This window comes from Salvelinus sp. IW2-2015, linkage group LG4q.1:29 (genome assembly GCF_002910315.2).
Source record: "Salvelinus sp. IW2-2015 linkage group LG4q.1:29, ASM291031v2, whole genome shotgun sequence".
Taxonomy (NCBI): domain Eukaryota; kingdom Metazoa; phylum Chordata; class Actinopteri; order Salmoniformes; family Salmonidae; genus Salvelinus; species Salvelinus sp. IW2-2015.
Window position 1 is genome coordinate 1,986,018 of NC_036842.1, and position 17,663 is coordinate 2,003,680.

The window sequence follows — 17,663 nt, forward strand, 5'->3', positions numbered from 1 at the left end:
GAACTTTATTGAACTTTCCATGGTCGGTTAAAGGGAAATGACTTTCACGCGTTTTGAAGGAAGGATTTTTCTTTGGATGGACTTTTTCGTCACTTGGAGTTGAAGCAGAATCTGGATGCTGTCCTTGCCATCGAGATCAAGTCAGTTTTTTTGTTGCCTACACTGCCATTCTAATTACCTACACCACCTTCAAACCACCTGTAGGGCAGGAGCCATTTTGAGTTGGAAGTCCTGCCATCCGTCCTACTAGCTTAGTTTTGGTTCTTATATTTGTTTAATTGTTTTTATTAAGTAATATGTATGCTGTTACACTGACCATGAATCCACCATAGACTAATGTGTCTAAATGGTAGTGATGAAGCAAGATTCCCCTGCCTGTCTAAGCAACTGACTCAAATGTGCTCAGTCTGATCAGCAGGAGCAGGGGAACCAGAAGTCAGCAGCTGCATTTTTTCATTTTACCTTTACAGCCCAGAGAGCTTCCGGACAAATGGCAACACGACATGTTCGAAGGTGGCTTTGGCGGTAATGCWGGCGGTGGTGGGGGAGCAGGAGGCGGCGGCGGTGGTGTAGAGACTGGCGGCAAGCTCCTTGTCTCAAACCTTGACTTCGGTGTCTCTGACGCTGATATCCAGGTAATTTCTACAGTCAATCGATACAAAGATGTCGGCCTTTTCGCCAAACCGTTTTGACGTTAAACATGAATTCTACCGGCCATGTTTCTTATTTTGTTTGGTTTTTTCAGGAGTTGTTTGCGGAATTTGGTACATTGAAGAAAGCGGCTGTGCACTATGACCGGTCTGGCCGCAGCCAGGGAACCGCTGACGTCCACTTTGAGAGGAGGGCTGATGCACTCAAAGCCATGAAACAGTACAACAATGTACCACTCGATGGTGAGCTTTAATTTGAGTTAGTTGATTGATATTATTTTGACGCTAGTTCGTCATAAAATGTGGTCATTGATTAACTCTCCTGAACAACGATGCCTAATCTTGTTTTCCCTTTGCTCACAGGTCGCGCCATGAGCATTCAGCACGTCACGTCACAAATCAGAGACGATAACCAGAGACGACCTTCACAGAGGTATGTGATTCTATAAGCTTTCTTTTATCTTGTCATGTATGATTGATTTTTTCTCTCAATTCTAGTAAATCCCAGTAGCTCATTGATTGTCTTTGAATCTGTTTGCAGTTCAAATGGAGGCGGTGGTGGATTCAACAGAGACAGAATCGGACGCCCCAATTTCTCAGAAAGGCGTGGAGGCGGAGACAGGCGGGGAGGCAGAGGCTCCAGGGGCAGGGGTAGAGGCGGACGTGGTGGTGGAGGCAAACCGCAGCAGTTGTCTGCTGAAGAGCTGGATGCCCAGTTGGATGCTTACAATGCCAAGGTAAATGCATGAAAGTGAAGAATTTATATTCCTATAATGTAAGGGGCTTGATCTTTGTAGTTAGAATATGGTCCTAATTTCAACTTGTTTTTAATTGCAGATGGAGACCAGTTAGAATTCCCAGAAGCACTCGTTTGAATCCCTCACCTCATCCCTACCCATCTTCATCCTCTGTCGCATCTGAACCTTGTTGTTGACTTGGACCTGAGAAATGGACCAGATCTTTTACTTACTGTTCTTCGGCATCATTTTAATGTGTGGATGGATCTTGCTTTTCTCCCTTTTTAATATTATGAACACTTTTTGTACCATTTTATTTTTGGGATGATTGTAGGTTTTTGAGGGGGAGTTTTTTGTTGCCCTTTGCCTCCCCTTCTACTTGTGCATAGTTGTAATAAACCTACAAAACAAACTGTTCCGGTGCATCTGCCTCTTGTTGAAGTTCTGTACGACACTAAGGGCTTGTTTCCCCACACATTAACTTTAGTCATGGGCCAAAGCTGTTTCTCCATAGAGCTTACATTAGTCCTGGACTAGGCTTTATCGGTGTCCAGGAAACCAGCCCTACAAGCCTGAAAGGCACTATATGGTGTCTCCGTTGGCCATGCTGCATTTATGGTGATATAGMCTCTGCAGAAGTCAGGGCATACATACTAGCGCTTTGTGGCGCAGAGCTGTTGTGAAGTGAGATTGTTTATACAGGCCCTCAGCTACTGTCATCCAATCATGTCAATGAGCTGTATGGAGCCTTCTGCATTGTTACAAAATTTAAGGCGCATGGTGATGTGGTATGGAGCTCAATTGGGCCTCTGGAGGCTCCAATTACACCACACCATCCATATGGTGCCTCTTACCACATTTTCACATCAAGCAKTCATTGGAACTTAGACCTCTATGGGGGTGATCATGTAAAATGTGTGGAAATGATATAACTTCCAATGGTAGTTCACTGTGCTGCAACTATATCAAATGCTTGTAAAAAGCTAAAGCAATTTTATAACATGCACAACACTATTCTTGTGAGATTGTCAAACCCAATTAATGTATAATGTTCATACCTTTTCATATTAGTTTTGTGGTTACTACAATGTTAGAAATTAAATTCATTTTCAATCTCACATCTCTGACTTGTTCGATATTAGTTGAAATGGTCAAAGAACTAGACAGACCAGTTGATTAGTCTTCGGTTCGCAATGAAGGATGGGGACCTAATAAGTTGACCTAAAAAAAAATCTAAAGTTTTAACATTTGAAACTATTCAAATGAAGTGTTAAATACACTTTCGCTACTTGTTCAAGACTTCAAATTAGCCCCACCTAAAATCTCTTTAGGGTGCGCGGCAACTGCACGCCACCTGCATAGAGCGTGCGCGCCGCGGCAAAGTTCCCGGAAACGAGTTGTATGGGGCGGCGCCGTTCCTTCTTCGCCATACTTGCACAGGGAAGAGCAACAGAAGCACTTATTCTGCAAGCGCCTGGGAAAAAACAGCAGGAAAACGGTAAAGACCTGCTTTCACAACCTATACAATAGTTAAAGATCAAGCACAGGACGGTTCGTTATGTTTTAGACTTACTTTGTATCTGGTGTAATTTCGTCCTAAACTTTGTTAACTTGCGATTTGCTGAGTTGTGCTAGCATGCCAACCACGGTAACGTTAGCCTGCTAACGTATCTAACGTTACAAACTTCACACCCTGGTTGCAGCAGTGCCCATATGTAGCCAGCGAAACATTAAGTAAACGTTGGTCTACTGTTAATATTTTTGTTCTGCTGCAGTGGGACTTATGTAAAAGCACGGAACAATTGTAACAGTTTGGTTTAATTGGGTGGCAGGTAGCTAGAGTCCAACACCCATGTTGCTAATTAGCCAGCTAGCAATCCTCGTGCAGCTTGATGACTTGCGGCAGTGTCTAGCCGTTCAGAGACTAGTTAGCCAGTGGTGTTAACACACTAGCTAGCTATTTGGCTGTCTTTGACGTTTGGTTACTTTGTCACCTGAAACAGTGCCACATTCGACGATTATGTAACCTTTGTTCTTAGATAGTTTAACACGTTTCGCTTATTTAGCCATTCGTTTGGGTTCTCCAAAGTCAGCATCTGTCACTGTCAGTAACTACATTAACCGGTCAGTCTTTCTTTGCAGCAAGCTAACGCTACAACTCAAGCTATCTAGCCACCTACAGACAACAAAAGAATGGAAATGAGATTTCTTTGTTAGATGTTTCTCTTCCAGGAAGTAACTCAAGTTAATAAAGCAATGTTGATAAGAGAACAATTGTATTGACGTACTATATTGATCTGTAGTGCACACTGCATACCCAGTTTCATTGCAACACAAATTATAATTTTACAGCTGGTGACTGTAAAGTATTGTCAGTGATTGCACAGGAGAAAGAGACTGTTCTGCACCTGTGCAGAGTACAACTCATTTTGTTCACAAGTTTGAATAAATAATGAGCCATTATTTCAACTGTAATTCATTTAATCCATTGATGTTTACTGATGCAAATTCTAGTTGGTGAATGTGAGAAAGGAAATTCATTAGCGTAGTTAGACTTGTTTCCTCTGTCAACCTGAATTTTAAGTACCACCTGTCTGCTAGAAATAATTGACATCTTCCTCTGACTGGGCRGGTGTAGTGGACCCTTCAGACTAGAAGCCAGGGTAACATTGATTGAGCCCTGTACGATGGAACATCACGGCTCATTAAATAGAGCATCCATAAAGTTAGCATTGGAAATTGCTTTAAATAATCATTATTTGTCAATGAATAATCAATCCGCGACAAACAATCTCTCGTATATGCTCAGGAGCTTGCAAATGGTTATGTTTCTGTTCTGAACTTCCCATGCGCTTGCCAGCTGAGTTAAAATCAGACCGACAAACCCCTGGCCCCTAGCTCCCAGACAAAGTTGAGGATGTCATTTGCCTAAGAGCAGAGAATAGGAAGTGAGATTTTACTCTTAAGTGACACTGCAAGTTTAGTGCAAATCATTACACAACATTAGCTCTGAAACACCCCCACCTTTGGTCAAAAGTTAATATAATCTGACACATTTGCCAACCCAAACAGTTGAGTTATTTGGTTAATTATGTGGTATAGAGGTCTACACGGGTCCAACCAAAATACCAGACCAGGGTGGGTCCAAAGTGCAAGCTTTTTCCTCGGATCTGGGCCGGGCCCTATTTGATTGTCATCGGGTCTTGGGTCTGTAACTACAGCTGATAGACCCGAATGGACACCACCACCACGGCTCTGCATAGCATATTTGTTTTACACTAATATTCATTAAGCAGAAGAGCAACTAGGCTGATATATATTTTGCTTTTACATGGGTCTAGACCTGGACCCATTAGGTTGGGGGTCTGGTCCATTCAGGTCCGGGTCTGATTGTCCTTGGATCTGTTCTTGCAAGATGGTGGTAGGTCGACCACTTGTGTCTGTGTGTGTAAAAGCAGTCGGTGTGAGTCTGCAACCTGGTCTTAGAACATTTCGTATTATTCTTTACGCAAATCGAAGACCGTAGATTTCATATGGTATGTATTAATTTGTGGATGTCCATCATCCATTATGTATGATTTGTTATGAACCAATTTGTTGTGGCTACCGTTAGCTACGTGGCTAATGTTAGCTATGCTAGAGATTAAGGTTAGGAGTTCGGTTAGCGGTAATGTTAAGTAGCTAACAAGTAGTAAGTAGTTGCTAATTAGCTCAAATGCTAAAGTTGTCCATGATGAAATTCGAACACACAACCTTTGGGTTGCTAGATATTCGYGTTATACGCCCGACCAACCACCCACCTTTAGTTTTTGCCTTAAGTAACATTCTGTCTTATGTAACCATATCCTACTAATTTGAGTGTCCCTGATTTACATTTACTATGCTACATCAAGTCTGAGACCAGGCTTGAGTCTAAGCAGGCCCCTGGCTGCCCTGTGCAGGCATGTTTATCACTGCAGTCAAATCCATGTTCCACTGTCTGCCGGGTGAGCGCTCTCCTTCTGTGGCATTCCACCCAGCCTGCTAGTTCAGGCAGGTCAGGAGGCTGGGTGTATGTTAGCAGAGTCACGAGCAAGTCACAAGGKCCGAGTCTCAAGTCGAGTCCGAAGTAGAACGGGTCGAGTCTCGTGTCAAGTTCAAGGCGTGTATTCTAAGATCAAGTCACGTGTTTTTTCAAATCGAGTAATAAAAAAAAATCTATACATGCAATGACTTGTTCAACTAAAATTCTTTGTCTATTTATTGAGGCTTCCATACAGCCCTTTTCATTATTTTGTCTCCAACACATTTTGATTATGTCGTTGTAAAATAGGGACCTTGTAGCATTCTTAAACACCAGTCTTGACGTCAACAGTGAGGAGGCGTCTCCGAGATGCTGGCCTTCTAGGCAGAGTTGCAAAGAAAAAGCCATATCTCAGACTGGCCAATAAAAAGAAAAGATTAAGATGGGCAAAAGTACACAGACACTGGACAGAGGAGCTCTGCCTAGAAGGCCAGCATCCCGGAGTCGCCTCTTCACTGTTGACGTTGAGACTGTTTTTTTGSGGGTGATGAAGCTGCCAGTTGAGGACTCGTGAGTCGTCTGTTTCTCAAACTAGACACACTAATGTACTTGTCCTCTTGCTCAGTTGTTCACCAGGGCCTCCCACTCCTTTTTCTATTCTGGTTAGGGCCAGTTTGTGCCGTTCTGTGAAGGGAGTAGTACACAATGTTGTACCAGATCTTCAGTTTCTTGGCAATTTCTCGCATGGGATAGCCTTCATTTCTCAGAACAAGAATAGACTGACGCGTTTCAGAAGAAAGGTCTTTGTTTCTGGCCATTTTGAACCTGTAATCGAACCCACAAATACTGATTTCAGCTGTGATAACATAATTGCAAAAGGGTTTTCTAATGATCAATTAGCCTTTTAAAATGAGAAACTTGGATTAGTTATCTGCCATTGGAACACAGGAGTGATGGTTGCTGATAATGGGCCTCTGTACGCCTATTTAGATATTCTATTAAAAATCAGCTGTTTCCAGCTACAATAGTCATTTACAACATTAACAATGTCTGCACTGTATTTCGGATCAATTTGATGTTATTTTAATGGACAAAAGCAAAAAAAAATCTTTCAAAAATAAGGACATTTCTAAGTGACCCCAAACTTTTGAACGATAGTGTATGTTAATAGCAGTGACGCTATTACTGTGTAACTCCGGTAGGGCAACATCTGAAAAATGGCGCACTTGGTGGTGTGTACCGGTGCTCGACCAGTCGGCGAAAGCCAACATCACCCACGACAGAGAACGGTTGATTGTCAAGGGCACTTGGTTCTATTTGTGACGCAGTGCAAGTCCCGCCTCTCCTATCTCCTCATTGGTTTTAAGAGCATATACCCACGTTGGTGATTGAAAGATGAACATAGGTCCACATTCCAGTCCAGTTGGTGGTCTTTTATTTTTTAACCATTTAACTAGGCAAGTCAGTTAAGAACAAATTCTTATTTACAATGATGGCCTCGGAACAGTGGGTTGACTGCCTTGTTCAGGGGCATTTTTTTTTATTTGTATACCTTGTCAGCTCATGGATTTGATCTTGCAACCTTTCAGTTACTGGCCCAACACTCTAACCTCTAGTCTACCTGCCGCCCAAAACAATAATGCACCTTAAATATTAAGTCCAAAGAAGAAGTAGTCTGAAACGAACTCGGTTTACCTTTTTATCTGTGGATTAATTGTTTGCGTAGAGGACCTTGTTCAGGTCAAATAACAACCCAATGATTATATCCCAGGACATATTAGCTAGCAACAGCAAGCTAGCTAGCTAAATTGCCATAAATGTTTCATGCTATTCGACCTGTCCCCAAATTTAATATAGTTGGTTCAGAATTTGTATATTTCAACCTGCGTGTCCTGATCGTGTGTTGTTGGACAAAATCAACATGTGTGCGGTCTGGTCAGCACGTTAGATAGAATGTCGAGGCCTACCAGGAAACAGTCTGTGGTTGCCTAGGTTACTCCATTGGCTCCCAGCAAGAAATCAAACTTTTTCAAACACACTTTTCTTGTCTGCTTGTTTTTCTCAGTTACAAAACTTAAGAAAAGTACAACATGCCTTAACATTACTTTTCAACTTTGCCTGCTCCCGAGCGTTCTCACTACTTAGAAAAACATTATATTGTAGGGCTTCCCTCATGCCCCTTTTCATGACGGTGATAGCAGCCACGTGAGTGCTAGCTTCCGACCGTAATATGAGACCAACAGAACAAATGGACTATAAGTAGTGAATGGAGTTACAAAAAGACTATACTAAACAAGTTAAAAGTCTTACCTGTGGTGAAATTTTTTCCACACATAGCTAGCCACATTTCCCACGCAGAATAGCCTGGCGTTGTGAACCGTAGGTCTTGATTTTTTGGTGACCTGGTTACATGTACTTTGAACAACACGGCAGCTTTTCGGCACGTTTTGATCAAGTTGGCTGTTTTACACTGTGGATCAATGGGAAAGAATGTTGGTTTTCYCCAATTTGTGGTCGAGGGGAATTTATTACGTGAATATCAACTCGGAGTATAGCACAACTGGAAAATGCGAGCTGGTGATTCCATAGCGTTCTATATCTGTTGGTGAATCTCTGTTGTGGGGTGCACATGAGCTGATGAAGTTACTTGTAAGCAATTCCCTACTAAATGTTTGCCATCAGATCTCTTATAATGGCTTTTCTCAAAGAGCTCTGGGTGAGTTGGTTATCTGTACTGCCCTACCAAGCAAAAGAGCAGTAACTGCACATTTGGTTAAACATTAAATACATGCTTTATCATGTGGACAAATATCCTGCCTTCATTGTGTTGTGGAGGAAACGGGGGTCATGTTTGCAGCAACTGCRAAAGTTAGTGAAACCAAGGAAAAAGCACTTAACTGCCATCACTCATGTCAGTTACTGCCTTTTACCTTGATTTCACTGTACTTTTGGCTGCAGTGGTACGGTTTACATTTTATATTTATTGTTCTTTGCTGATACAAGTATAAAACTATATGACACTGACAGCCACATACAAATAAATATATTAAGTTTGTATAAGAAAAAAAATTGTAGTGGAAACCTATTCCAGTGGGTGTACCAAGCAAGAAGGCAGTAAATTCTGTCTGGGGTCAAAGGTCATGGCAGGGTCATGACTAATGAATAAAAAATAACCTCATAGTAAGACAACAGCCACATCTCCAATCGCCTACCATTAATTTGGCTGGTCAATTAAAAACGGTCATTTCTCAGTTTCACTCTGAGCAGTTACTGCCCTACCAAGCAAAAGAGCAGTATACAGCTAGCATTTTCCCCCCTGTGCTTCCTTCTAGTGTTTTTTTTTCTCTCCTCCGTTCTCCCATCCACTCCATGTACACATGCTGCTCTTCCTTGAGAAAAGCAGCATTTCTCTAGTTCATTTGTGCTTGTAAAAGTCCATACTCAACAAAAATATGTGTAGTTATAACTAGTGATTATGATTGATTGTTTTTTATAAGATAAGTTTAATGCTAGCTAGCAACTTACCGTGGCTTCTTACTGCATTCGCGTAAYWGGCGGGCTCCTAGTGAGGCAGGTGGTTAGAGCGTTGGACTAGTTAACCGTAAGGTTGCAAGATTGAATCCCTGAGCTGACAAGGTAAAAATCTGTCTTTCTGCCCCTGAACAAGGTAGTTAACCCACCGTTCCGAGGCCGTCATTGAAAATAAGAATGTGTTCTTAACTGACTTGCCTAGTTAAATAAAGGTGTAAAATAAAAAAACGGCRAAATCGGTGTCCAAAATTACCGATTTCCGATTGTTATGAAAACGTGAAATCGGCCCTAATTAATCGGCCATTCCGATTTAATCGGTCGACCTCTAGTGTTAACACCTCTCTAGCCAAAGGGGATACCCATTCTCCCAACTTTTAATGAGATGTTTTGTGTACAGTTGTTTCCAAGGCAAACTAGCCTTTTGTGAAATGGGCTACAGTTAACATGTTACAAACTTTGCCAGTAATATCACATATCATTGTTATAGATGCGTGGAAGGGCTTCTTTTTTTTAAATGACCAAAGTAGAATGCATTTGTCCAATTAGTTGGAGTGTTTGCTGTCAAGGTTCCAAGCTGCCTTCAAGATAAGATGACACGCATTTCATATTAGGCCTGAATAATAATTGCAGACTAATAATTGTTTGTCTCTTGTATATGGGCCGTCGTAAGTTACTGACTAAGCATTAGGTCTATGATGGAACTACTACGCTGTCACASTGATGGTAGGCTTCCTTAACTCTTGAGGCCAGCTCACATAAACACATTAGAAACATCTCTATATTCAGCCCAAGGTTTCCGTTCGGAATGTGTGGTGCCGGACGTTTGACCGGCAGCATTTATTTACTGGACCCATATGCATCGGGAGCGTAACCTAATTAGGGCGTCCACCCACGGTACTCAGGAAGACACAAATCCCGTTTAGGTTATGGTAATTCATTTGAACAGAAAATGCAAATCGAGAATGCAACGATGTTATCTAATTCCGATGCCCACATATACTTTTCCTCAGTCAATAAGCGGAGTAACGAATAACAAAATCACTAGCCTATTTTAATTTACTATCCCCCATGTAAAAGTTGACCAATTCTATTGTTCAATCAATCAATCAATTTTATTTTATATAGCCCTTCGTACATCAGCTAATATCTCGAAGTGCTGTACAGACACCCAGCCTAAAACCCCAAACAGCTAGTAATGCAGGTGTAGAAGCACGGTGGCTAGGAAAAACTCCCTAGAAAGGCCAAAACCTAGGAAGAAACCTAGAGAGGAACCAGGCTATGAGGGGTGGCCAGTCCTCTTCTGGCTGTGCCGGGTGGAGTTATAAGAACTATGCCAAGATGTTCAAAAATGTTCATAAGTGAAGCATGGTCAAATAATAATCATGAATAATTTCAGTTGGCTTTTCATAGCCGATCATCAAGAGTTGAAAACAAACAGGTCTGGGACAGGTGGCGGTTCCATAACCGCAGGCAGAACAGCTGAAACTGGATAGAGCAGGCAGGCGGACTGGGGACAGCAAGGTGTCATCATGCCCGGTAGTCCTGACGTATGGTCCTAGGGCTCAGGTTCTCAGAGAGAAAAAGAGAACGAGAGAATTAGAGAGAGCATACTTAAATTCACACAGGACACTGGATAAGACAGGAGAAGTACTCCAGGTAACCAACTGACCCTATTGTTCAGCTTGTCGAGAAAGAAACAGCCTATTCCAAACCGACTCTGGGACAGTTGTGGGACGATAGATCCCAAATTCATACAACCAGTAGGCCTAGGCTACATAAAACAAATGTTAAAAAGCCATGAGTCTGATGCAACCGATAAGAACATTTATCCTTAAAAGGTTGATCAAATCAAATTTATATAGCCCTTCGTACATCAGCTGATATCTTAAAGTGCTGTACAGAAACCCAGCCTAAAACAGCAAGCAATGCAGGTGTAGAAGCACAGTGGCTAGGAAAAACTCCCTAGAAARGCCAAAACCTAGGAAGAAACCTAGAGAGGAACCAGGCTGAGGGGTGGCCAGTCCTCTTCTGGCTGTGCCAGGTGGAGATTATAACAGAACATGGCCAAGATGTTCATAAATGACCAGCATGGTCAAATAATAATAATCACAGTAGTTGTTGAGGGTGCAGCAAGTCAGCACCTCTGGAGTAAATGTCAGCTATTATTTCTTCATATTTATAAGCGCAGCAATGCGCACTAGACAGTAGGCTACGCGTGAATGTTCGTTCCATAGTGCAATTAGCGGGGAAACACCGTTGTCATAATCAAGCAGTTACATGTGACAGAGATGAAATGTAGATAGAGGGGAGAACGAATATGCAACAACTAGCATGGGTTGCTAATATGACAGGGATTGTGGCTTTGGCTACTGGACAATGAAAGAAAGTTGATATAAAATAATTGCCGATATGGTCTGATTTTGACAAGGCAACTTTGAAGCAAGGTAAGATATGTAGTAAAATGTTCAGGATTCCAAAAATGAAGTATATGTTTTCAAAATGCATACTGCCTCCAGCTCATTGCAAAGTGGTGTGTGACGCCCTGATGAAGCCTGCCTTCTATTGCTTATGCATTTGCTGTTTGAGATGCTGTATCGGCAGCTCTCACGCTGTCTTGCAGATTTTCCACTTAAAGGCTCTGTAGCTGTATGCTGTGCGAGTGTGATAAATGAGATGCATAACCAATATACACACACGGAAATGTAATTTCACTAAATTAATCAAATGAACCTATACTATAGACCGATGAGCATGACCAGTCAAATGTATTTAAATCGACTGGTATTTCCATCAATGAATAGGCTACAAAGCATTATTTCGCAATGGGATTTTCTTCTTCTGGACAATTGGCCAATGCCAATTGTATTTATTGGTCTTTCTAAAAAAGTTATTCTGCCCAAAAGCCGGCTAATAACAGCTAACGGAAACCCTGATGCAGCAGTACTTATTTATTTTTCTTTTGTTTTATGGTGTACTTTTTGTTCCTATATCTTTGTTACCGTGTAGATTGGCTTTAGTGAGGGATTAGTTTCCTAATACATGTACTATACACTGTATGCCATACAAAACCAACTGCGTCATTCATTCTCCCCGCTCCATTTTCCTCCAAATCAAACTCCCACCAGGCTGCTAGTCTTTTATTATTATTTTTTAAATAAAAAAATAATAGTCTTACACTCTTTGGTTAACAAGGATCCAGATGTGCTTTTAACTCTTAAGACTAAACGCCAACATTTAAATACTTTCACTCCCCCAAGCTCCAGCGAAGAACGATAGATCACCGAAAGTGGAATATAACTTTCAGCGAATTATTACATATATATTTTTTCCATTACTCTGCAGTAGCAGACACAGAGGATTCATGATAAGGCTATTGTGGGAGAGAAAGCCTTATTGGGATTTTTGGACGCTTCTTGGCAAAAACACAGCTCTTCCTGCTTTTGTGAGTCCCTCATGATTCAAGTATATTGAGGAGAGGCCCCTCATTCCAATTATTACCCCTGGATGGGGATGACCCATCTGGAGTGGATTTTATTGGCCATCTTGCTGTCAAACGGTTTTAGTTGTTGGTAAGATGGCATCAAATGATGTCGGCATGAGTTCAAAGGACAGAGATGGGCAGGTTGAATTTTGAGTAGTTTTTGAGAAAAGCAATTTCAAGAACAGTTTCATTCAGATTTGACTTGAGGAAAGCCCCACAAATTATGCCCGGAAGTCGGCCCAGATCCAAACAAGTTTCCTCATGAAAACGACCTTAGGTGTTTGCCATTACAGATCTGGGGCAAACAGGCAACAACATCTAAGGACCATGGTCATTGATTGCGTTGATCTAAAGAATGTAGCCTGCATGTGGTCTTATTTTAGGAGCATGTAAATTCTGTATGTCAACATCGTTTTGACCGAAGCTTGACCACATCTGTCAGTGTAGTTGAACTTACTTGATAAATAATGAAAAGAAGACATCACTGTAACACATGACAGTCAGTGTAAGTAGATTGGTGTGAGCTTGTTTTGAAAAGTCAGGCTGAGAGGCCCCTGGGGACCAATGGTTGTGAGAGACTGACGGTGTTTGATTGATCTGTTTTTCGAACAACCCCTCTGGTGGTTCTCCCAATGCTAAGGAACACAGCCCCTGCTCCTCTGACCTCAATCTTGTGTGTGTTAGGGGCCCATGTACACATGACCTCACTTGAGGGAGATGGTCTCCCACCAGTGATGATGCTGTTTCAGTGTGCCCAGATTTTTCACATTAGATCCTGGATTAAGTCATCAGTAGTGACTTAATATTTTTGATGTAAAAAAAAAAAAAAAAAGATTCTGCACCTTTTTTGGTTCTTCTGATCAGGGAACCTTTCTGCATTTGAGTTCCTTGTGTGATGTCGCAGCAGCATTTCATAGTAATTGATGAGATGCTGTCATCCCTTTTATTTGAGCAGAATATACTACATCCTCTGAGGAGTAGCGATTAGTGGCAAATAAATAGTTCCAATCTTGGTTGTAAACATTCCTCTCTCTTCCTCTTCCCCGCCCTCTCTCTGTCACTTCTCTTTCTCTCCACAGACATGGCTGAGGACGATTTGACTCCGGAGCAGCTAGCAGCCATCGCTGCGGAGAATGACGTAGGCGAGACGGTCAACTACAAGCCCCCGGCCCAGAAGACCCTGCAGGAGATCCAGGAGCTGGACCAGGATGACGAGAGTCTCCGGAAGTACAAGGAGGTTCTGCTAGGAGCCGGCGCTGCTGCTGTCGCTGGTGAGTGTGTGTGTTTGTCATTTCTCTCTCAATATGTGTGTTTGTATGCGTGTTTGCCTGACGCCTGCTTAGTATCTTTACGTGTCATATCCAAGATGGTGTAGCAGTCGGACGTGTGTCTTGTCCCGTCCTGTCCCGTGTAAATATAGTTTTCCTCAGTTTTTTTCTCTCATATATATTTCATATATATTTTAATCTCACTTTCCATCATCGGACTGAATATACTCTCCTGCGACCCGCCTCACCCAATGTGGTACGGATCTGCTATTTTTATACTTTAGAACCGGAACCCTCATCAGAAGATAGCCAGCTAACTAGCTACTAGTCAGTTAGCCACTGCTAGCGGTCTTCACCGTTAACTCGGACACCAGCCAGCCTCAGCTCGGTCAATACCTGCCAGTCTGCCATCTCCCGGCTAGCCAAAGAGGTCCACCAGCGAATTCTTGGGCTACAATACCTATTTTTCCATATGTCCTGGACCCTTTACTGCTGACACGGAGTCCCGCCGATCCATCACGACTGGTCTCTCATCGAATAGCCCCCGCGATATGCAACTTTTCACGGAAGTCAGGAACCAATATACACAGTCAGTTAGGAAAGCTAAGGCTAGCTTTTTCAAACAGAAATGTGCATCCTGTAGCACTAATTCCAAAAAGTTTTGGGACACTGTAAAGTCCATGGAGAATAAGAGCACCTTCTCCCAGCTGCACACTGCACCGAGGACAGGAAACACTGTCACCACCGATAAATCCAGGTTCATTGAGAATTTCAATAAGCATTTTTCTACGGCTGGCCATGCTTTCCACCAGGCTACACCTACTCAGGCCAACAACTCTGCACCCCCTGCAGCAACTTGCCCATGCTCCCCCCCACTTCTCCTTCACCCAAATCCAGACAGCTGATGTTCTGAAAGAGCTGCAAAATCTGGATCCTTACAAATCAGCTGGGCTAGACAATCTGGACCCTCTCTTTCTAAAATTGTCTGCCGAAATTGTTGCAACCCCTATTACTACCCTGTTCCTCTCTTTCGTATCGTCTGAGATCCCCAAAGATTGGAAAGCTGCCACGGTCATCCCCCTCTTCAAAGGGGGAGGACCCTCTAGATCCAAACTGTTATAGACCTATATCCATCCTGCCCTGCCTTTCTAAAATCTTCGAAAGCCAAGTTAACAAACAGATCACCGACCATTTCGAATCCCACCATACCTTCTCTGCTATGCAATCTGGTTTCTGAGCTGGTCATGGGTGTACCTCAGCCATGCTCAAGGTCCTAAACACGATATCATAACCGCCATCGATTAAAGACAATACTGTGTAGCCGTCTTCATCGACCTGGCCAAGGCTTTCGACTCTGTCAATCACCACATTCTTATTGGCAGACTCCATAGGTTTCTCATGACTGTCTCACCTGGTTCACCAACTACTTCTCAGATAGAATTCAGTGTGTCAAATTGGAGGGACTGTTGTCTGGACCTCTGGCAGTCTCTATGGGGGTGCCACAGGGTTCAATTCTCAGGCCGACTTTTTTCTCTGTATACATCAATGATGTCGCTCTTGCTGCTGGTGATTCTCTGATCCACCTCTACGYAGAAGACACCATTCTGTATACTTCTGGCCCTTCTTTGGACACTGTGTTAACAAACCTCCAGATGAGCTTCAATGCMATACARCWCTCCTTCCGTGGCCTCCAACTGCTCTTAAATGCAAGTAAAACTAAATGCATGCTCTTCAACCATTCGCTGCCCGCACCCGACTGCCCGTCTAGCATCACTACTCTGGACGGTTCTGACTTAGAATATGTGGASAACTACAAATACCTAGGTGTCTGGTTAGACTGTAAACTCTCCTTCCAGACTCACATTAAGCATCTCCAATCCAAAATTAAATCTAGAATTGACTTCCTATTTCACAAAAAAGCATCCTTCACTCATGCTGCCAAACATACCCTCGTAAAACTGACTATCCTACCGATCCTTGACTTTGGCGATGTCATTTACAAAATAGCCTCCAACACTCTACTCCACAAATTGCATGTAGTCTATCACAGTGTCATCTGTTTTGTCACCAAAGCCCCATATACTACCCACCACTGCGACCTGTATGCTCTCGTTGGCTGGCCCTCGCTTCATATTCTTCGCCAAACCGGATCGAATTGCAAAAATCACTGAAGCTGGAGACTCATATCTCCCTYACTAGCTTTAAGCATCAGCTGTCAGAGCAGCTTACTGATCACTGTACCTGTACACAGCCTGTCTGTAAATAGCCCACCCAAATACCTCATCCCCATATTGTTATTTATCTTTTTGCTCTTTTGCACCTCAGTATCTCTACTTGCACATCATCATCTGCACATCTATCATTCCAGTGTTAATGCTAAATTGTAATTATTTTGCCTCTATGGCCTATTTATTGCCTTACCTCCCTAATCTTCTACATTTGCACACACTGTACATAGATTTTTCTATTGTGTTAATAACTGTACGTTTGTTTATGTGTAACTCTGTTGTTTTTGTTGTCACACTGCTTTGCTTTATCTTGGCCAGGTGGCAGTGTAAATGAGAACTTGTTCTCAACTGGCCTACCTGGTTATATAAAGGTGAAATAAAAAAATAACACTGTTTAGCTCTGGGAGAAGGCTATAGCTAGTACCCAGGGACTGTTTGTATCTCAAAATAAACAAATGTTTATTTAATGTTGGGGCCCTTCCAACTAATGGATAGCTGTMCTGATTTCAGCGCTCATCTGGGGCAGACCGTTGGACAGCTGGTTGTTACTGATAGTATGCATGCAGTCCTCATTCCTAAATGTTGCCTCTGAGATGTCTTGGTCTGTACAATCGATTAAAAGTTGTGATGTTTAAATGGAGGCCTAGATAAGGGCATTAACTTCACAGATATCCCTACTTGGATATATTCAGTTTGGTTGTCATTTAGACACAAATGCCGAATTATATAAAAATACATTTCAGTATTGTCTTTGTGCTAAATGTCAGAATATAAAATACGTTTGATGTATTTTCACACCGAATTACCTATAAAGTTTAAAGGTCTGAAACCAAACATTACATATCAGCAGGGTGTAATTGTGTCAAGGTTGCTGTGGGTCAGTTACCTGATCCATATGAATGTTCTTTGTCTGGTCTTGTTACAGATCCCAGTGTTCCCAACGTCCAGGTGACACGGTTGACACTGATGTGTGAGACTGCCCCGAACCCACTGACCCTTGACCTGCAAGGTGAGCTGTAGAACTTTTGTTTACTGTAATCCCCAGAAATGGACATCTTATCGTACGCGCGTCTCAAAACATGGGGGAAATGGTTCCGAGTGTGTAACTAACTGACGTTGACAAACTGATCTGTTAGCCTGTGTTCTAAGAAAAGACCTGCTACTGTCACCTGATTCTCTTGAGGTGAGCAAGAGACCTTGTGCTGCTGAACAGAATGACCTGAGTCATCCTGAATGACGCAGGCCAGTGCCAGTAAAAGATGCGTGCATCATACTCGTTCGTGTATGTACTTGTAGTGATGACTGGTCAGTCATAAACTAACACAGAGAAAGGGTTCCTGGGGAACAGTATAACACAGCCACTCGTGTCAGCGGTAACATGCACTAAACTGTGAATGAATAGGAATAAATTGGGTGTCTTTTGAACATTTCAAAGCCTTCCCTCATGGTCTTTCCATGTACAGCACTTATTGCAAATTCTGGGGTAAAAACTGGTTCGACGCATTCATCGTGGGGGGAATAAAGAGAGTATTGTATTGCTTCCCCAGTCTGTTCCACTGCTAGATGTTGAGGGAGAGTGCTGCAGCACAGCTAGAAGGCAGCATTAATACCCCTGATTAAGTGTGCTAATGAGGCAGTGCCACAAGGTACTTAATTGTTACCCAGAAAATGATTTGATATATTAAAAACAGCTGCATTGGACCTTTAAGTCTCCCATAGCTGTATTGTGTAGGATCTATCCTCAACCCCTCATGGTTTGTCCTGA

At 42.5% G+C, this 17,663-nt stretch overlaps 2 protein-coding genes across 3 annotated transcripts; both read left to right on the forward strand.

Annotated features, from left to right (window-relative positions):
- The first annotated feature begins 6 nt into the window (after window positions 1-6).
- LOC111961229 (THO complex subunit 4) lies at window positions 7-1,804 on the forward strand. 2 transcript variants are annotated; one of them, XM_070440328.1, is made up of 6 exons: window positions 7-140; window positions 471-635; window positions 746-893; window positions 1,014-1,083; window positions 1,192-1,387; window positions 1,488-1,804. In XM_070440328.1, the coding sequence occupies exons 2-6, from the start codon at window positions 504-506 to the stop codon at window positions 1,500-1,502; spliced, it is 561 nt and encodes a 186-aa protein (XP_070296429.1). In that variant the 5' UTR covers window positions 7-140; window positions 471-503; the 3' UTR covers window positions 1,503-1,804. The 2 variants fall into 2 exon arrangements, with proteins under 2 accessions (XP_070296429.1, XP_023839097.2); XM_023983329.2 differs by having other exon boundaries at window positions 7-635.
- Window positions 1,805-2,774: 970 nt separating this feature from the next.
- Window positions 2,775-17,001, forward strand: LOC111961230 (rho GDP-dissociation inhibitor 1). Its single transcript, XM_023983330.3, has 3 exons — window positions 2,775-2,885; window positions 13,482-13,673; window positions 16,824-17,001. Exons 1-3 carry the CDS (start codon window positions 2,789-2,791, stop codon window positions 16,916-16,918), a joined length of 384 nt encoding a protein of 127 aa, XP_023839098.2. The 5' UTR covers window positions 2,775-2,788; the 3' UTR covers window positions 16,919-17,001.
- The last annotated feature ends 662 nt before the right edge of the window (window positions 17,002-17,663 follow it).